This window comes from Neospora caninum, chromosome VIII (genome assembly GCF_000208865.1).
Source record: "Neospora caninum Liverpool complete genome, chromosome VIII".
Taxonomy (NCBI): domain Eukaryota; phylum Apicomplexa; class Conoidasida; order Eucoccidiorida; family Sarcocystidae; genus Neospora; species Neospora caninum.
Window position 1 is genome coordinate 3,103,377 of NC_018395.1, and position 20,792 is coordinate 3,124,168.

At 50.8% G+C, this 20,792-nt stretch overlaps 5 protein-coding genes across 5 annotated transcripts; 2 read left to right on the forward strand and 3 right to left on the reverse strand.

Moving 5' to 3' along the window:
* NCLIV_033940 (conserved hypothetical protein) lies at positions 1-1,537 on the forward strand (the record flags this gene model as incomplete). Its single annotated transcript, XM_003883590.1, has 3 exons — positions 1-242; positions 721-795; positions 1,312-1,537. 3 exons carry the CDS (start codon positions 1-3, stop codon positions 1,535-1,537), a joined length of 543 nt encoding a protein of 180 aa, XP_003883639.1.
* A 1,794-nt stretch (positions 1,538-3,331) lies between these two features.
* On the reverse strand, positions 3,332-5,347 carry NCLIV_033950 (Heat shock protein 70, related; the record flags this gene model as incomplete). Its single annotated transcript, XM_003883591.1, has 1 exon — positions 3,332-5,347. The coding sequence occupies one exon, from the start codon at positions 5,345-5,347 to the stop codon at positions 3,332-3,334; it is 2,016 nt and encodes a 671-aa protein (XP_003883640.1).
* Positions 5,348-9,216: 3,869 nt separating this feature from the next.
* Positions 9,217-10,197, forward strand: NCLIV_033960 (conserved hypothetical protein; the record flags this gene model as incomplete). The annotated part of the gene is made up of 1 exon (XM_003883592.1): positions 9,217-10,197. One exon carries the CDS (start codon positions 9,217-9,219, stop codon positions 10,195-10,197), a length of 981 nt encoding a protein of 326 aa, XP_003883641.1.
* Positions 10,198-11,531: 1,334 nt separating this feature from the next.
* On the reverse strand, positions 11,532-14,584 carry NCLIV_033970 (Acetyl-CoA acetyltransferase,related; the record flags this gene model as incomplete). Its single annotated transcript, XM_003883593.1, has 9 exons — positions 11,532-11,785; positions 12,007-12,177; positions 12,285-12,414; positions 12,747-12,875; positions 13,152-13,315; positions 13,472-13,609; positions 13,959-14,060; positions 14,216-14,292; positions 14,526-14,584. 9 exons carry the CDS (start codon positions 14,582-14,584, stop codon positions 11,532-11,534), a joined length of 1,224 nt encoding a protein of 407 aa, XP_003883642.1.
* Positions 14,585-16,148: 1,564 nt separating this feature from the next.
* Positions 16,149-18,660, reverse strand: NCLIV_033980 (conserved hypothetical protein; the record flags this gene model as incomplete). Its single annotated transcript, XM_003883594.1, has 4 exons — positions 16,149-16,352; positions 16,509-16,856; positions 17,143-17,526; positions 17,989-18,660. 4 exons carry the CDS (start codon positions 18,658-18,660, stop codon positions 16,149-16,151), a joined length of 1,608 nt encoding a protein of 535 aa, XP_003883643.1.
* Positions 18,661-20,792: the final 2,132 nt, after the last annotated feature.

Here is a 20,792-nt window from a genome sequence, read left to right on the forward strand (position 1 = left end):
ATGGACGAGCCTGAGGATGCCCCTGGGGGCATTGAAACGCCCTTGTTTCCCCGAAACGACGGATCAAGACCTCCCCTTATCGGACAGACACAAGAAACAGGACACGGGAACACATTCGATGCTTCGGTAGTAGACAATGCATCTGCCGGTGATAGCAGTGAAGGCGGCGGTCCTCTTGAACAACATATTTGGACAGTTATTGTCCTCGCCCTCGTCGCAGCTCTACTCTGTTTTCTTGGCAAGTACGTCCGAATCAAGAAACAAGAAGGCTTACCCTTGCCGCGACGCGATGAAAATGATAGCATGTTTATGTACATGTGTGAACATATGTGCTTGTAAAGAATGTACAGCTTATTGAGTCCGTGATACCATGCTCCAGAAATGCACTGGCATGAGGAGACGTATGTGGCAAACCCCTTCGTAACGTGCTTTCCAGTGTGTTCCTTAAGATCCTTCAAGCAAACATTTTTTTCCAGCAAAGTACAGGCCAAGAAGCTTAGTTCGGTGTACCGCAGTAAACGGATGGGTTTACTGTTGCCGATTTACATATTCCGTGCACACACTGAGACACAGGGACAATCAGTAGGTGCCTTTCCGAAACAACAAGAATCCTTTCGTCAGACGCTTTCCAGGACGTTTCCTTGTTTGTGAGACGTGGTGCATATTATTCAGACACAGTTTATCTTCCGAACTGCATTTCCTCACTGTATTTGCTTTCAGGCGTGCAGTAGCCTTCGTCGACAGACGGATTGAGGAGAGAAAGGCGGAAGACCAGCGGAGATGCCGCTCCGCAAGGTGAGGGGTACCCTCTTGGCTTTTGTTCCGAGTATACGTCTCCGCTTAGGATCCGTAGATTGTGTTTCTAACCGCGAAACCGGCCTCATCACCTATTTGGACGGGAAATTGGTAAACGGCTCGTCTAGTCCAAAATTCGAGCATTTTGTAACTGCAAAAGATACACACGCTGATACGTGCGCGTGAACATATCTGCTTATCTTGATAAATCCATGTTTTTCATTTACGTCTCGAGATGTGAGCACTTAGAAACCCGTATCGTACGCATATATATATATATATATATATATATATATACGGTTTTGTACGTAGTTGTTTTTTGCTTCGTAGCCGTGTCCGAACACGAAGGGTCACCAGTTTTTGTTGGGATCTATGATGCACTTTGCTCACTTCGTGTGCACAAATCAAATGATGCGACATGAGTGATGACCCTATAAAGCGTGCCATCATTTCTCAAGACTTTAGTACTCTGTGTGAGACATCGGGTTTTCCCTCTCGTTTTTCGTACGCTGGTAGGATGCGTTACGTGGAGAAGCTGGAAGGCGCAATGAAGGATTTCAAGAAAACAGAGGAGTTTAAAGAGTTAGAGAAGGAAGCTCAGGATCGAGAGAAAGGCGTCCAACCAGAACATAGACGCACATGGCGGTTCCCAGGCAACAGCCCGCTAAATCCGCATTTCGCGCCTACGTACCGGCCTAACGTGAATGACCGCTATCAAATCCGACGAGACAGAGGGGGCTGATGCTAAAGGAAGAACGACGAACATGTGCCAAACGGTGCACATGTCTCGACGAGTTGCAGCCCTCTGTCAACCAACGATTTTGCTCGACTCTTTGGCTCGACAAGTCAAATCAGCGCCAGGAAGAGGCCTCCACCAACCCTGGCTATTTGAAGTGTGCGAAGTCTCGGAACCTCCTGGTGTCTACTGAGAATCGTTATGAGTTGGCAGCGAGGAATTGGGAAGAAGCAGTGCATTCCACCTCTGGTGGTGTCGCCAGTGAGAGGACAAGGAACGTGGTCATGAGTGACGAGGCACAGAGAAACCGTGTTCGGATCTGTGCTTCTGAAAGATATTTGACCCCCTCTGACGTCTCACAGTTTTTAGGCCGCAAACAGGAGGTTGGTGCAACCTTTGTGACATGTGTTCAAGCATGAACAAATATCTCGATTTTGGGAATGGAAAGGCTGACGACCTTGTGGATACTCCTCAGGTGAGTGCACTTGAGTTCCTACTAAAAACCAGAGACATCTGCACGTGGATTAGTTTCCCCCGAAACTACACAGGTGTGGTGCCTTCCCTAAGAACACAAAGCTGTGAGCGCGGTCGCCGCGCTCTTTTGTAAAGGTCGCCATGCGCTTTTTGGGGAAAAGTTTAACTGTCACCTTTGATACCGCATTCGTTCTACGTCGTACACTTCGTCTCCTGAAACAAGCTCGTTTTCCTCGTGGTTGGGAAACTCATCAGCAGGCAGCACAATGAGCAAACCCCGCCGTAACCAGAGGTGTTGTCTGTTGCACCGAGGGGGATGATAGAACCTTTATTATCAGATGGATCCCATTTTTGTTCTTGTCGCGCATGTCGAACAGTAGACCACTGGCTTCGAATTCGTCTAAAATTTTTTCTAGCAACGCCAGGCGGTCCTCCCACAAGTGTCATCACCATCGTTTGTATAATACGTAAGGCATGTTCTTCGCTGTGTGGAACACCGTATTTCCGGATCGTTTGCATTGAACACTTGGGTAGCTGGCGGCCCGGTAGGCGCCGCCGGCCGCGGTATGCACACCGTTGTAGTGCTGTAACTGTCCTGCTGCTCCTGGACCTGTCAACCTCCGCTAATGCTATGGACGATGACACCGTAGTGAATACGCTCCTTGCGCATACTAGTTTACCGTAGACGAGACGAGCACACATGTTTTACCATGAAAGACACAGTACTACAGGTACGTTCCTAGCCCAATCCATTTACGCCTGTAAGCGGGAGGATCAGCTATCTGTGGTTTGCTAATACCCGGTTCATACACATGTGAATTCTCGACATTCTGGGTGACTGTGTAAAAAAAAACTTCAGTAGCTTCGCTAACTGTAGAGTACCAGCAACCGCCTAGATATTCGGTAGCACCTGCACATTTGGCCACCACGGTAGAAGAACGGGGCAGACACCACCGTTCCTTACTCTGCAGACTGTACACCCTCCTCTACATCATGTGCATTGAGAATTAGAACCCCAAAGGTTCACGGGAAAATCTTAGCAGCATGCCGTTCGTCCACGTATAGGTAGTTGAGTTTCTTTGTGAGAAAGTTGATGTTTCTATACTTTCGAAAACAATGCGAAATTGATGTTATATATACACACAGTGTATATACACCAGGAATCCCCATCCTCTCTGCCTCCCTTTCACTTGGAGTTGATGGATGCGCGTTACACCACTACTAGGAAAAGAGTCAAACGCCTGTTACTTTCTTCATGCGAAGAACCCAAAAACTGTCGATGTGACTTGCCCGGGGCTTCTGCTCACTTCCCCCCGGTTTCCTCTCTTAGTCAACTTCTTCCACGGTGGGGCCGCCAGAGCCTCCCATGCCTCCAGGCATTCCACCGGGCATTCCACCGGGCATGCCGCCCATGCCTCCAGGCATACCACCCATGCCTCCAGGCATGCCGCCCATGCCTCCAGGCATGCCACCAGGCATACCGCCTGCTGCTGCCCCTGCCTGGTACAACTTCGTGATAATAGGCGTGCACACCGATTCGACTTCCTTCTGCTTGGCCTCAAACTCCTCTTTCTCTGCAAGTTGGTTCTTATCCAACCAGTCAAGCGCGTCCTGGATGGCTTTGTTTGCGGTCTCCCTGTCTTCAGCGGAGATTTTATCCTTAAGCTTTTCGTCGTCCAAGGTCTGTCTCATGTGGTAGCAATAGTTCTCCAAACCGTTCTTTGCTTCCACACGATGCCTGTTCTGCTCATCCTCGGCCTTGTACTTCTCGGCTTCTTGCACCATACGGTCAATTTCGGACGCGCTAAGACGGCCTTTGTCGTTCGTGATGGTAATTTGGTTGCTCTTGCCTGTGGATTTATCTTGGGCTGTGACGTTCATGATACCGTTGGCATCAATATCGAAGGTAACTTCGATCTGGGGAACACCGCGTGGCGCAGGTGGGATACCATCCAAATGGAACTTGCCAAGGAGATTGTTGTCCTTTGTCATCGCACGCTCACCTTCGTACACCTGAATCAACACTCCTGGCTGGTTATCGGCGTAGGTGGTGAAGGTCTGCGACTTCTTGGTGGGGATGGTCGTGTTTCTCTCGATCAACTTCGTCATGACACCACCAGCAGTCTCCAGTCCGAGGGAGAGGGGGGCAACATCGAGAAGAAGCAAGTCTTGCACTTGGGAGCTGGTAACTCCCTTCAAAATAGCTGCCTGAACAGCGGCGCCATACGCAACCGCCTCGTCGGGGTTGATGGACCTGCAGGGCTCCTTTCCGTTGAAGAAGTCGGTGATGAGCTGCTGGATCTTGGGAATACGGGTCGACCCGCCAACCAACACAACCTCGCTGACCGAGCGCTTGTCAATGCCAGAATCCTTCAGGACCTTTTCGACTGGCAGCAGGGAGTTGCGGAAGTAATCCATGCAAAGCTCCTCGAAGCGTGCACGAGAGATGGACACAGAGTAGTCAATGCCTTCGAAGAGAGAATCGATTTCGATGGTTGCCTGAGTGCTGCTGGAGAGAGTTCTCTTGGTGCGCTCGCATTGGGTACGCAGGCGGCGAAGGGCGCGGCTGTTGGTGCTGATATCCTTGCCGCGGTTCTTGCGCTTGAAGTCCTGGACGCAGAAATCCACCAGGCGGTTATCGAAATCTTCTCCACCAAGGTGAGTGTCTCCTGCTGTTGCCTTCACTTCAAAGATACCGTCTTCAATTGTCAGCAACGACACATCGAAAGTACCGCCACCCATGTCGAAGATGAGGACGTTCATCTCTCCGCAGCCTTTCTTGTCCAGACCGTACGCGATGGCAGCCGCGGTAGGCTCGTTGATGATACGCAGGACACTGAGGCCTGCAATAGTACCAGCATCCTTGGTCGCCTGACGCTGCGAGTCGTTGAAGTAGGCGGGCACCGTAATGACGGCTTCCTTGACATCCTTCCCCAAGTACGCTTCCGCGATTTCCTTCATTTTGCCCAACACCATGGCTGAAACCTCTTCCGGGTGGAACGTCTTTTTCTCCCCCTGGTAAGTAACTTCAATCAGCGGCTTGTCTCCCGGACCAGCAATGACCTTGAATGGCCAATGCTTCATGTCCGACTGCACGGACGGGTCATCAAACTTGCGACCGATCAGGCGCTTGGCATCGAAAATAGTGTTTTCCGGGTTGCGTGCCACTTGGTTCTTGGCAGCATCACCGACAAGTCTCTCCGTGTCAGTAAACGCAACGTAGGACGGGGTCGTCCTGTTCCCCTGGTCATTGGCGATAATTTCCACGGCATCGTTCTTCCACACACCTACGCAAGAGTAGGTGGTGCCAAGGTCGATACCCACAGCAGGAGAATCCGCCATTTTTTCTTCTGCGGGGAGAGACAGGAGACTACAAGATGATACAAAAAAGAAAAAGGTGGAGTGGGATGAAAAAAAAGTTGGGAGAAAAAACACTGACTTTTCAGTCTGTTTTCAGACTGAGCTGCACCGCACCGGACATTCCTCTCCAAAAGATGAAATGCGGGGCGGGTGATTTGGACACAACCCTATGACTCGTACCGAACAGCACACCCGCGCAGCAGCAGGGGATGGTGAACGACGAGTAGGACGGTGTGTGGTATCGCACAGGACGGACGGTAGGTGCTTCTCCGTGTACTCTTTTGGGGAAGCAACGCGGCGCAAAAGCTCTCTGTGAAAGCAAAGGCGATTCTTACAACGTTCTTGTTTCTTTTCCGCAGCCTCTTGTTGCCAACACACAATGTGCAACTACACAATCTACACACATTTCCTCTCTAGTGGCGCTTTGAGCACCGTGGACTACAACAGTTCATCGTGAAGAGCGCCGGCGTCGCACGTGGGGGGAGGAGAGCAGGATGACGCAAATCTTCGGGTGGGAGGGGCGGGAGTCTAGTCACGTTGTCAAGCAAGCATCCCCGCAACAAGAGGCTGGCGTTGCTCGCTCGGTCTTAGCATCCTGCCTCTCTCGTCGTGGCCGCTGCCGATAACGGCTGTTTTGTGTTTCCCCCGTCGGAGGGGTTGCAGGGGGGGAGCGGCGGACGTTTCCACTGGCAACAACCTGCAAATGCGTTGTGCGCGAGCCTGTCGGCGAAACGCGCCCCTCACAGAAACGGGACGGCTGTTTTGCTTTGTTGACCTATCTCCATGAAAGCAGTGGGCAATGGAAAGAATCAGTGGCAGGGGTGATGTTTCGCTGTAAGCGCATGTAACTAACTCGAATTCTCGGTTTGTAAGGGGCTGACGAAGCAGTCAGAAGACGCTGGGGAACGACAAATTTTGTTTCCCTCAGTAATCGTCGACCATCCACAGCGGTGGGACGGGGCATGTCCGCATCTGGAGAAGCGATGGCATATTTGTCCGAATCGGCCAGCGACGGCAGTAATGCGTGTAACGTTGTAACCGAATAGTGGCTTCAATGCGAGGGACCGTTTGTAGCGTCACACGCAAGATATCTGGGATAGAAGGGAAGCTGGATTCTGCCCGAAAGACGAACGAAACGGATGGTCAGGGGTCCGGACGTGCACGGCAATACTGACCCTTTTTCTGGCGCAGCACTCTACAGTCTCACACACAGTGGATGAAAACCGGCTACCGATAGCGGAATAATGTTGTGGGGTCAGACTCAACTGTCGTGGCCATTAGCCCGTTTTCACGTAGAAAGCTGTTTTATTTAGAAGCGGAGACCCAACAACAGTATAATCTAGCACGTTCACGCGATTTGTGCTCTCGAGTTTGACCAACTTCGATGCCCACGTATGCTCCCGCCCGATACAGTGCAAGTCGACGAGGTCGTCTCCGCACTATCGCGAAGACGCACATTCCAACGTGGTACGGCTGATACGTTTTGTACGAAGTGTGCGTGCTCCAACTCCCGATGCTGCGTTAAATCCAAACGAACGCGTATTTTAGATCACTGGTTTGTGTATACCAGTGTCGCTTCTGATGTTCCGGAAGTGTTGAACATGACGAGACACGGCGTCGTGGTTATGTGCTCTGATCAAAAATATAGTGCGAAGTGGCCCGTTAGGTGCTCGTTCACTCAGTGGTAGACCAGGAGAAGTAGGTCAGACACAGCATTACACGATGCCCATAAAACACTGGGCGACGGCGCGGCCTGGTGTCTGTAAAATATTCATCGTCCAGCGAGGCCCCGCCGGCCTGCCGGGGACTCCTGTTGTACCACCAAGAGTAAATAGGAGAGCACAACCAAGGGCAGCCCACAGCTCTACTGTTCGTGTTAGTTGCATGACTAGCCATATAGATACCTAACCAGTAAAGGATTTTTGTATCGTTCCCTAGTGTGGGCACATCACATGATGACTGTCGATCTAGAAGTTGATACACGTACATACTTCTCAGCTATGACAATTATGATTGCATCGCAAGCCACTGAGATTACGAATTATGGTTGTGGGCTTGTGAGTGTCTCTCAATAACTAGCTGCGTGCCTGTATGATAATTCTATCGATGCATTACCAATTAAGGTGTGTAGCATTTCCTTGTAAATATCGTGGCGGCGATTTCGAACCAGTTCGATGACGAACTTCTCAGGGAAACCAAAGTTTTCTCTTGCCATGATTCCGGCGTTGAGGGAAATTAAAGCGTGATCAATGACTGACCACCTCCATGGCACGTTCTCCAGCCACTGGCGTCCTGTCGCTCCCTTTTCCCGTCTTTCACTGATTGCTGACGATTAGCATTTTCCACTCGCAGGAGGCTCCTGAGGTTTCTATAGTTAAAGAAGACCTACGGACTAGTATTTGATCATATGTGCCTTCGAACGTTGCTGTGCGCCAAGACAGAGCGAAGTGGGTCAGCCAGAAACGTTGGTTCCGCTGTTGCGTCACAGGTTGCGCACCCATTAAAATATAACGGAAAGTGTTTGATGATCATGCATGTTCGTTCTGATTGGACGGAGTCAAGCAATGGAAAACGGCACATCTCGTGAATTCCTGGATCCGCATTTGTGCCGGTTGCCCTGGAAGTGCTGCCGCACAATCGAGGAGCTGATCTTCGACGGCAAAGCGCAGCCCCCGATAAAGTATGTGTGTGCCTTGACACCTCAGGATGTTTCCGAGATGAACAGCAAGAATTAGCGGGCTTGTCATAGTATGCAATAGTAGGGGCTAATCTGTTGTCATAGGTTCTCGCGCTACGCTCAGACGCACTTCGTTTTTGCCACGGCCACAGAAGGCTTCCTGGCTCGACCATGAAACTGACACGACGCTTCGGGGCGTTGCCGAATGCCTTCGAGTGTCAGAGAGGCTCATCGGAATTCAAGGAGTCCGCATAAATGGTCCCTCCTTCCCAAAGCACATTCGCCGTTTTTGTTATGATGGGGTGAGTATGGAATAATGAGAGGGCAGATTAGTGCTTCAAGGGAGTGCGAACGAAAGCTTCCAACATCAGGCTCGCAGCGCTCCTTTCAACGAGTCAACAGAGCCTGATCAAGTGGCGGTACATTAAATCCGGGGGCGGCCACGTCTTGGACACTACTGTCCATGTCTGAAACTACAATTCTTTTCTCAGTGAAGGAGGTGTATTCAAAGGAAGAGACTGCAGAGTTGGGTGCCTTGTGAAATTAGCAAGCCTGCATGTGCTGGGTACTCTTCATTACTGGCTGCATGCTGACATCTGTGTGAACCGCCTGATTTTAAGACCACTGAGACGCGAACCATTGCTCGCTGTCTCGCAGGATTCTGTTAGCTAGGACACAGAAATCGACGCAGGAGCTGTCCTTCTCCGCGAAACCTTAAGCCGCGACAGACAACAAAGTCAGTGTACGTCATCCACTGCCACGATGGGAATGACCCGTCAGCCGAGGACTCTCGCTCTGAAAATCGACGGGGTGGCGTCGTTTCCCGGACTTTGAGACTTTCGCATGGCTTTTTATACGAATGTACGTTGTATTATGCCCGCCAGTGGGAGTTATCTGTCTTGTCTTGATTCTGCAACGTTTACAGCCTCCCCAATGATGATTGCAGTCGAGCTTCTGCCGCCGTCAGCTCGTTCTGTGGTGCGGGGCACGCCGAAGGAACTCTTACCACCTGTTGTATGGATCAGGCACCGTCACACGAGTATTTTCCCAGTTGCTCCCCCTTTCGGTTCACAGACAGCGTCGTGGCCGGTCGGGTGACTGGGACGTCAGTCGCTGAATAAAACCACAAGCGTATCTCACACAAAAGACGTTTACTCTTTTCCACGATCATACAATGTATTTGTCTGGCCCCAGGTTTGAGTACCAGGTCCGACCAGGGCTTCCGAAGCGACAGCATTGGGGCTCTCCACGGGAACTCTTCGTGCCACAGAAACCCACATTGTCGGGACCCGGCCTTCATTTGCCAGCTACGTCCCATACACAAGCGGGACCTGAATCTCACGCGCGTTTGTGGGCCAACTCATTCCCCGTCACACAATGTCCTGACTTGATATCACAAGTGTCGTTCGTCGCCAGTCATCCGTCAGTAACGACACACAACCCCCTCGTTCAACGAAGTCCAGTTGGAAGGGCTAAGCAAGCGTGTCACGCACCACGTTTCCCTGCTACGGATCACTTCTTCGGATACAAGGCTCTACAGGGTAAAGATGGCAACGTGAGGGCCGTGTTTCAGAGGTGGATGGAACACCATCCGCCAGCGACGCACAAAGACGCTCAAAATTTCCAACAGCGAAATAAGGCAGCGTTACAGAGTGGGGCCACGACGCCCAAAAAAGTCTCAGCGTGGAGAAGAAGTAATCCGGTTCTTCGTGCACGACCTCAGACCTCATCTCGGCCTGTGTCGACGCGACCTGTTGGCAACGACCCATTCTTCTCGTACGGTCACAGGAACCGTGCGCAGCCGGGCGTGGCTCCGCTCATACAAAATATCTACGGTGTTGAACATGTGCAAGAATTGGCTCGAAAATATGAAGCGCAGCAGAGCATTCGGAAGGCCGAGGCGAAGCAAACATGGCGGGTCAAACTGACGAAAGCTGCCTATGGACACTCACTCGGACGCTGCCGGCGATACCAGGAAGTTTGCAGCGTCCGTCCTCCCCACGAAAAGTGTTCATTATTACAACAGCAAACGGCTGAACCGAACGGGCGCTCGGATGGGGCTGTGAGCCAGTTTAAAATCAAAAAATTCGTCAAGACGCCACCGCGGATTACAACGCGGTGGAAACAATGTCCGACCAGAGAAATCTCTGAGTGAGTCTCTCCTTGACCTACTAAAGTCGTTCAATCTAAAAGATATTCTTCCTCTTCCAACGGAAAGCTACACTACAGAGACGACAGCGAATCCATCGGTGCTGCCCTCTACAATAGCGTGAGCAGTGAATCTGTCAACTCGCAGAAGCAATTAGCGCCCGAGCCTGTACCTGGTTCCAAGGAAGAGAATCCTTGTTAGTCGTCTTATACCGGAAGATCACCAGGAAGGTCATGTGAATGTCGCTACCTTTTGACATCCGTTTTTAATAAACACGCCACATGTGTGTGAGCCGGCGAAATACATGATACAAGATACTCTGTCAGACCCCCCAAAGGCTTGCGGTGTCGCCCAGGTGTACTCATCTGTCTGAGGTTTTGAAAGGCATCAACATCTGAAACGCTCGAATGGGTCCCCATCGTTCCGCTCGCCACCTACCCAAGCATCCAGGGGCTCGATTAATTTAGAAGAAACTGTGGCCATCTACGTGCCCTCACAGTCACTGCAGCAACGCAGTATGCTAGCCCCTGTTCAACGTGTCACCCACGCGGGAATTTTTTTGAATACATGCTCGCCTGACCCGTGTCTCTGCTTTAAAAGATTTGTGACAGCTTCGCGGGATTGCTAGAGAAAGTATGGCAAGAGAACCTGGCAAACTGAACACACTGTGCTTTCAGTTAGGTGTGAAGGAGACTGTCACACGACTGAAAGGTGAAGGACAGCGGCACGTTTTTTTTTGTTTCGAGACCCGACATGTAACTACTCGGCATTGACCTCGCAGAACCAGTTTAGACCATAACGCGAGCAATCGCACACCCGGCGTTTCTACTATTACCGAACAAGGTTTTCAATGACAGCTGCTGCGCCCATCCCCGTTCCCACACACATGGAGACAACCCCATAACGGAGCTTTCTCCTCCTGAGCTCCGGCAACAGGGTTGCGATTTGTCGAGCGCCTGTGCATCCTAAAGGATGGCCTAAAGCGATGCCCCCGCCTGTACAACGGAAAACAGTCTAGCAGAGAGAGACACATGAGGAGACATTGGTAATTAGCGAAAAGAAGTAGATAAACAGATATACATATATCTGTAGACATGGAGTGCTAGCCACACGCCGACCGAGGGGAGAAAGGCGCACGAGTTCTCAGGAAAGCATTGGTTCGGTCCTCTGAGTCATGGTAAAATGATCTAACTATACATAGGCCGGTTGAATCCACCTACCGTCATAAAAGAAACGGGTGGGAAAGACAGGGCACACGTCACCTTCCCAAGATGAAGACTGCATACGAGTCATTTTGGGGCCTTGTATGAGGCCGCCACGGAAGATATCAGGAACTACAATCAATCCGATTGAAAGTGGTTAATGGCTTCCCTTTTATTTATGTAGAATAATACCACATCTTCGTTGCAGCACTTGATGCCCCCCCTCCCCAACATAAGGAAACTGTCTGGAGTGCAGCTGGTGAGAGGCTTGCCTTTCGGGTTTAATTTCTCTTTCGGGATATTGAGCTTTTTCACGCAGTACACCGCTTGCGACGCAAATGCCTCGTTGAGCTCAAAAATGTCGATGTCGTCCATGGACAAGTTTGCTTGTTCTAAGATGCAAGAACACATCGGAAGACGGAAACCTAGAACCGAAGTCACCAAAGCCGTTCTGAACACTGCGCGGCCTCGCGTTTGTTCACCATCAATGGGAGATGCGATAGCATTTCAACAGGTGCCAATGAACAAAGGCACTGCTCCGGAACCGAGGAACTAACAGAGTAATATATTCCAAATGTCTGTTGTATCATGTTCGTAGTCGTGGGCTCCTTACCTAAGACAGCCGGAATCGCAACTGCCGGACCGATTCCCATAATATCTGGGGGCACTCCAACGACCGTGAAAGCTACAAACCTGGCTAAAATGGGAAGCCGAAGTTTCTCTGCTGCCGATCGTCTGGCCAGAAGGACCAAGGCGGCTCCATCAGAGACTTGGCTGCTGTTCCCTGTAGCAGTCAGGCAGACACCATAACACATAACTGAGAGTACTAACCCACGAGTTTTTTCATAAACGGCCTGGCGGCAACAGTGTTTCATGCAGAACCATAATTACCGGCTGTAGTTGTTCCGTTCGCCTGGAATGCAGGTTTCAGTTTAGCAAGGTTCGCAACCGTCGTGGCTTTGCGTGCCCCATCGTCGCGGTCAACTATTATCTCCTTCTCCACTCCATCGGCGTCCTTCACCTGAGCAATCCAGTAGGATATTCTCACGCATAGTTACAGACATAGATGAGTCTGCTTCATATATATATATATACAGACGAGCAGATAATGCTTCCAACGCACCTGCATTTCTACAAATGCAAATACGTTTATATAGGTTTTTGGATATACACACATGTGCATTCGGCAATTGCGCAGAATGATGAGACACGAAAAGCAAAGTGGAAAGACCAACAATCTGGAAGATCGTTGTTTCCTTTGTACAGAGATGATGCCTACGGTACCCAGCATGCTGTCTGTGTATGTGTAGTCCTCCAACCTTGACATGTAGGAGATTAACTGTGGAAGCCCACCTTCACATTAAGAGGAACAATTTCTTCTTTGAAAAGTCCTTGCTCCTGAGCCTTCACACATTTGTCATGGGACTCCTTCGCCAGCTGATCCTGGGCCTCACGACTGATGCCATACTTCTCAGCGACATTCTGAAAAGAGCACAAAATGTCCATAAAAACCAATATAGTGAACGACACAGGGTATGGAAAAAGCTCCAAGCACAAACGGGAAGGGTCGGGATTGAGATGTACAGACCGAAGGCATGTCTCTCCACAAATATACATTTTCAGATGTATATGCTACTAACATCATGCCGCATGAACAGCTGGGGACCACGGAAACGTCTGCAAGCAGATAGAAACACAGTCATGAAGTGCAAAATTGTAAGTCCAGCAACATGTAATCCCACGGAATGCACCCCTTACTTCCGAGGTGAGCCCCATGGGGATGAGGCAGTTGCGTCCCTGTTCATCTTCGAAAACTTTCTCCGATAGCTTTTCGGGGTTGAGCGTCCTCATCATATCAAACTGAGACATGGACTCGACGCCGCCGCCGATACCAACATCGATGAAGCCACTCTTAATTGCCGCTGAGAACACAACGCGCATTTCCGCGCGCACACGTGGAGTAGAATCCCATAGACCCTCTCAAAATGCCAACTCACTGGACGTTCGTGTTCGGTTCAGCTGATGCGGCATGATGTACGCAACGCTCTCTAAAAATACTTCCTTGCACAGCAACGTACCAACGATGTTGGCAACAGCTTGCAGGCCGCTGCTGCATTGTCGATTGACGACATTCACCGGGACAGATACTGGTAGCCCTCCCATAAGCATCCCAATCCGACTTCCCAGGGCCCCCGCGCCAGGCTGCAAGACATTGCCTGCAAGGAAAAACGCGAATCCGGGAAGCAATCTTGCGCTAGAAAGCCCATCCGGCTATTTGCTTGTCATGGTCGGCGGGTGATTTACAGAGAGGTTGAGGACCAGACTGAATGTAACCGTACCACCTCATAAATATGCATATATGTGCACATCTGCAGACGCTTGAAATCGCGCACGTGACCTTACATAAGTATGAAAATATATGTCCATGCCAGTAGATGGAACGCGTGGTGGCTAAAAAGAACTAGAAACGCTGAGGGCACACATTTTATTGTGGTTTTAGGCAAGGGACGACTGTGCATCGCGCCCCCCAGGAGCCCGGCTGTTGCTTTTCGAAGAACCCCTTACCAATGCAAACGTCTTGGATTCTGCTTGGGTCAATTTTTGTCTTCTTCAGTAACGCCACCAAAAGATTTGCCAGAAGGTCTTCCGGATATGTATCTTTGAAACCTGTTTAGAACACAGACGAAAATAACTCGCTTGTGTCAGCAGTGGAGGCCGTTCAGTAGATCCATGCCCTGTACGCTGTACGCTTATTTGAATTTCCTCTGTTTTTATAGCTGAAAACACACAGAACTGCCAACATCTGCGAAACAGACGCGTACCACCTCTCTTGGCCTTGGTAATCGCCGTCCGCAGAGCCGCGCAGATAACAACGTCATCTGAATTTCCAGGAGCAACCCTGGTATGAGGGAGAGGCAGTACACCAGTCAAAGGAATAAATTTCCTCTCGGCGAGGAAAAAGAACTCCCAGCAATGACCAAGATTATTTCTCCCCCACACAGTTTCGCCCCAAAACCACTGCGAGGCCGATCCCCCATCTATTCGGCTCGGGTCTGGTATCGCCGATACTGGTGAACAGATAGCCATGGCTCGAGTGGTCTAGCACAAAACACATCCAGTCCGTTTCCTCACCTCGACGGGTTGTCGTTTAGATGAGAAAATTGGCCAGAGAGAGTGGTTAGTCGGTTCATTGTTGGGTGCGCCTTAACAACTCTTTCCTGCCCAGAAGACCCAAGTCGCCGAATGCAACACAAATGCAAAATTACCTCCCTTGAAAAACGCAAATCGGCGCATTCTTCAGTAGGGCTACACAGTGGTGGCAGTTTCTGAAACACCAGCAGTTTGGTTTGTCTATAAGTCTACATCAGATGAATCTGCTCTCTACGCGGCAACAGCGTCGAATTGGCTCGCCAAGTTGGGGCCAAAAAGTTGCCTTTTGGCCTGTGACTATGATAAGCATCACCTGCCCATGCTGAACGTTGGTCTGACGCGTACTGCGACATTTTTCTCAGTTGGAACGCTGACTATCACCGACGTCTGCGGTGCTGGCAACCCCCTCTCGGCGCCGAAAAGGCATTCGCTATAATCTGAAACCAGCTTCTCTGCTTGCATGATTCAACGACTCTGCAGAATGTTCTCACTTGAACATACCGATCGTCAGACAGATGTACCAACCCTTTATGATAGAACCCTAGACAGGAGGAATACACCGATTCGTAGTATTGGTGCTGGATGTCCATTTCTCCCGTGAGGGACAGCCTGCCATTCGGCATGAGAGGACCGGCGCAAACCGCCAGTGAAGGTGTAGTTGTCAGGGGAACAGTGAGAATCAGGGTGGTCGTCGGCTGACAGCCAGACTACAGAGTATTGCACCCGCAGCGGAACCAAGCCTCGTATGTTACTGGGCGATCAACCAAGGAGTTGTCTGCTAGTGACAACAATCCCTACAAAGTAGAACATATCCGCTTCTTGCCCCATTTAGGAAGCTCGGACGTATGAAACTTCTCAACGGTATAACTACATATTCTCCGGATACGCTCTACTGTCGGGTGCACGACTGGTGTTCTTTGTTTTGCTGTGCTTTTGTTCTCTCCGGTTCAGACTAGTGGGCAGCGAAGCTCCTCCCTTGTCTGCTGGGCGAGCCTTGCCAACTGGTACTGTATGACCGCTTGTCATTCCGGCTGGATGCCAGAACCAAACTGACGGTAGAAACTTTGTTTCGTCGTTGACTCTCTGCACGGCACATCACTGACACATGGTAGAATGCGCCTGGGCTCGTCGTGGGCGCCTCACACCGCTTCGAAGTCTGACTTTCGTACAGAAAGAATGTTGTGAACCGCTTTGTGATCCGACTATCACTTCACCTGCAGAGTTGGCTTGTATCACTTCGACTTTCTCTGGGTGGCATTGCTGCTTGTCGCCGGTGAGGTGCGTGCCCTCGTGTCCGCATTGATCGACGTAGTATACCGAGACGAGATAAACTATTCGTATGACTCCGTTTTTACTCACGCTTCCTACGCTGCACTGCCCACCCTCCTGAGAGACAGATTGGAGGCCATATTGATGACTGGACCCTGGCTCGTCTCTAGAAAATGGTCGATGTAAGCATACACATGCACTCTTCACCGTTACGTTACTTTTATATTACTGTACACAACGGTGCATGCATACACAGTCACTGCGTATGCAGTGGTATGCTTTGAGGGTCGTTCCTCACTCTCACCCTCATAGCCAGTAAATGTAAAATGGGAACAACTAGGAGTTCACTTCGTGTGAGAGAATTTCCCGTCGCTCCCGCTCTGTGGCTGCCGCTCGGGTAACATAGTCCGCGAGCGCCTTCGGATCGCTCGCGCTCTCAGCTGAAGCGTCGAAGAGCGGTGGCATCAACGGAAATGAAGAGACAGATGATGTGGATGGCGTGAAAGCCTCAGTAACGCCGGGGAGATTCGAAGGAAATACCTACAGGGCACATACGGCAACGGCCACAGACACTCGAACTAATACACCTTCGCGGAAACCACTCCCGATCAGCAATCGACACTTTATGGCCAAGTGACCCGACCATCCATCGGCTTACAGACGTTACAAACGTGGGATTCTCTGAAATTTCCTTACCTTCAATGCCTCCTCGTAGCCTCGGCCCCTCTTCTGTGGGTCGGGGACAATCACGTCGTACAAGCGAGCGAAGCCTGCCCTGACGCCCTCCAAAATTTGTTTCCGCGTCATGGAAATCCGGGCAATCTCAGCTGTGGAAGGGTCCAAGGCAACAGCAAAAGCGTGCCCCTCCTTTTCGACTCCGTCCTGACCAGCAACCTTTAGTCTGCGTCGGTTGTTCGTTGCATCGTTCAGCATCAGCATATCCTTCATGTACCGAATACGATGTTTCCGTTGCTTCATGTATTCGTATACATGCCGCAGCTTGTGCTTTCCAGCAAAGAATCGACGCGCGAGACGATTTTCCACCTGCATTGAACAGACAATAAGAATGGCCGACAGCATCGTCTTTTCCGTGAGTCCTCACGCGAGCTTTTCATTGATGCATGTCTTCGTACATGCCACGCTGTCATGCTTGAATAGGACCGGTGAAGAGGACCCTCTCTGTCCTGACAGAAAAGATAACATTAACGTGTTATACTGTGCGTCCACTCAGCAGAGTACATCCACTGCGTTTCGGCAGGCCGACCCCGCTACGCGCCACACCAAAATCACTGGCGCACTTTCGTCCCCATACATCATTGATCTGGCCTACCGCAGCCTCGATTCCTCCTAATCGTCCCACGCGCTTTCCGTCAGGCCTGCTCCGCAGCACAAGAACCTGATCGTATCCTTCGGCTATGGCACTCCGGAAAGGGACAGGTTCGTACAGAAGAGCGTCCGCGAGGGGCTCTGAGACAAATCCGCATGGTGGTTGTGGCGCAAAGCGGGGAAGCGCTGACGGTGTAATCAGAGGAAGGTAGTGCGGAGTTAGATTGCTCGACTCCGGATAGACGGGCAAGTGTACCACCGGGCCTGCCAACCCGGGCAACAACATCGACGCACGCACACACGCCATTAAAGACTGCAGATCGCGGATGTTTCCGTGGAGACTGTCGAGGATGATAGCTCGCTGGCTACACAATCCTGAGGTGACGACCTGCAGAGAAAACACAACAAACGGGACATCTCACATCCTTGCCTCCATCAGGCTCCAGCAGTCCTGGTGGACAGCAGCTGCATCTTCCCACGGGAGGAAGCACGTGTATGCTTCAGGGTAATTGTCATTGTACCTCGTCAGCACTTCATCCGAACTGGAGCAAATATGCGTCATTTAATGTGGGACTTTTGATCCAAAACGCATTCACCACAGATATACTGCTGATCCTGTGTTCGATCGAAAGATTGTGAAGGTTACGCGTGTCGGCCCAAGCAAATCACCGGTATATTGTACCACACAATCATGTTTCCCCTCCTGTTTCGCGCACTACACTCTGTTGCAGAGCACTTGATAACTCCCACCGTTATGGGAAACCAGCCGACCACAATGTTTATAAGAAACCCGCCGTCTTTTTGTCACCAACTTGTACCATACAGATTTCAGATGCTTGCATTGCCATACCTTAAGCGGTTGCCAGGAATCATTCGCCTTGAATTTGTCCCAGTCCAGTGGTTGCTTTTGCTGCACTATGTCCTTCAGTAGTATATCCAGGTTTAGAAGGGGTTTGCCAAGCTTATTGAGGAGGAAATCGATAATATCACCGTCTAACAGGAAGCCCAGTCCAAGTCCACGGCCTATTCGCTTGAGATCGAGGAATTTCTTGCCCATGAAAGGCAGCCAATCATAGTAAATTTGTGCTCCTTCATACGGTAGTTGTCGAGAAATGAAGTAAGCACCAATTAGGCTTCCAGCGGAGGAGCCGAACACAGCATCGAATGTATCTGCATATCCCATGTGATGTAATGCCACGGCCATGCCGGCGGTGACACAGCCTCTCATGGCGCCTCCCTCTATGGCAAGAGCTAAACGGTGGTGCGAATCCTTGTACAGCCCTGCTCTGGAGCCACTGAGTTTTCTTTTATACATGCTCAGCAGTACAGGATGGACCGCCTCCAGCAAGAAATCCGTCAATTCCTTATATTTCTTTGCTACTGCCAAGATCGCTGTGCCACTGTCGCTTCCACTTGCTTCCGACAGCACTCTTAGAAAAGCGGTCCGGTCCTCCCGTGAAGGAGCCGCAGCTGGAGACGAGATGACGCTGTCGAGCAGGTTCGCGAACTGCAAGACTAACATGGGATTAAAATCGTACGTCGGGGGGCGAAGATCTCCACTCACATCAAGTGAGCTGAAGCCACATCACACGGGGACAGCTTCACCGGGGATTCTACACAGTTTCTGTCTTTCAGACGCGATAAGGAGATATGGGAGTCCGTTCGATATCTAGGGAGAGACGAAATGGAATCTGATTCCTTGGTCGCAAACACGTCAAGCGCAGCGCTCATACGCAGTTCCCACCGGTGCGATACTCGCACTACCCGTACAAGACGCTCACTTTCTCACACTGCTATATCTACTGCAAATCCGGGATGAAGTCCGGATGAGGAAGGCTTGCCTTTTTCGGTGCCATGTTTCCGTAAAAAAAAAGTATACTCGTGTGCGGGGGCGAACAAGAGGTTTTTCGGAACTGGGCAAAAGGGGTGCCACGCCACAAGTCTGTGAGGAGCGAGAAAAGCTACCAACTCACCGTAACGGGACTCCTCGCCGGAGAGCTGTGTCAATTTGCTCGGGCTGCCGAACTTTCAATCTCCTACGACCAAGGAAAGACGCGTGAACGCGTGTAGAGTAAGACCTCTTTCTCCCCAAAAACGACGGTACGGAATTCGGAGTTAGGAAACATGCCGGTCCCCCTGAACCTCTCTGATCTCCAGCAATTTGGAAAGAGCCTAATGAAGGAAATCTCCAGCGTTGCCATCTGTGAACGGACTTTAAAGTGGCGGGAAATGTAGGAGCCAGAGGACGACAACCCAGTACGCTTGCGACCTCAGGTGAGCAGTATCGAGGTATTGGCGAAAAAGCGACAGCTTGACTGAGTAGTGGACGTGACACAAACAGGCACACTGTGATGCCGGGCGCCAGGAGATAAAGAAACTTTAGCAGAAGGCGGCCCGGGGAATGAAAGCGCGAAATGGCGCACGACGACCTGCGAAAGGCCCCTCTTGTCTTCTCTCGCTCTCCGTGAAGTTGTCCCCTGTCCGCTGCGCAATTTCGCTGCGTAGAATAATATGGGGCCGGTGTAGGTGCCATCGTGGTGGGGACTGTCTGATGCCGGTCTTGGTGTCAACAAACCCATCGCGAGTGCATACGGCTGGCAACATCCATTGTTGCATACAAGGGAGATGGCCAATACCGACAGAAGTCCTAGAGCCCCTATATATATGTTGCGCCTTCTGAACTGCACACTAAGGGCCATCCTGCTGTGGAAATGTGCCGTCACTGAGAAGCGGGCACACATGAAGGATGCGGGATAGTCATTTTGTCCTTGTCCTTCCGCGAAGAAAATGAAGCCACAAAATCGTTCGTGGCTCGCAGATTAGCCACACAAACAAGCGTGGCTGTCATAAAACACCGCCGCCTCTAATGATGGACGATTACGGTCTCGTACGGGAAACACGGGGAACCAGCGCAAGACCGGTCACGAACAGCAGAGCGTACAACTGGTACAAGACAACACGAAACGAAAGATGTGCTGCACACACCCTGCGTATAATTCTTCGACTTGGAAGCGCAGGTAAATGCCTGAAAATGCAAGCGGCAGTTTGTCAGAAGGCGCCACTGAGAGGGATATTTGTAGGTCAGAAACATCAAGTCGCACCAGTGAAATAACATGCACAGCCAAAATGCGCAAAGCACATTTCAGGACTGACGGTGCCGCAACAGTAGTTCTGGTTACATTGAATCCAGTTTTCTCTTCAGCAGCACGTACCATGTTCTCCCTTAGAATGTAACCCTTTGTGTCGGAAAATGGCAGAACATAGCTTGAGTAACTACCAGTGCTGGAAGAACGCTCGAATCCCTACGAAAAATACTCATGGGGCAAGATCCGTCTCCGCTCAGTCCGACCTTACCGCTGAAAATGCATGCCCCCCTGTCTCCTTCGTCAGACCGCGCGTGCAGCCGCGCAGCATCGCCTACCCAGTAAAAAGCGAAGGTCTTCATTTGGATCCTGATACATACCTTAGCGTGACCTCGCAGCCGGAAAAAAATAATAGCGAGTATGTAATAACGATATTGCAGAAGTGCCCTTAGGTGACATGTTTTCCCTACAGTCAGTCACAGCTGTTGTTCAAGATGCTAGACGACCGCGGCTAAAGAGTGTGGAAATACCTGTTATGGATGATTGTCGTAAAAGAAAGGTGCCGTGTTAC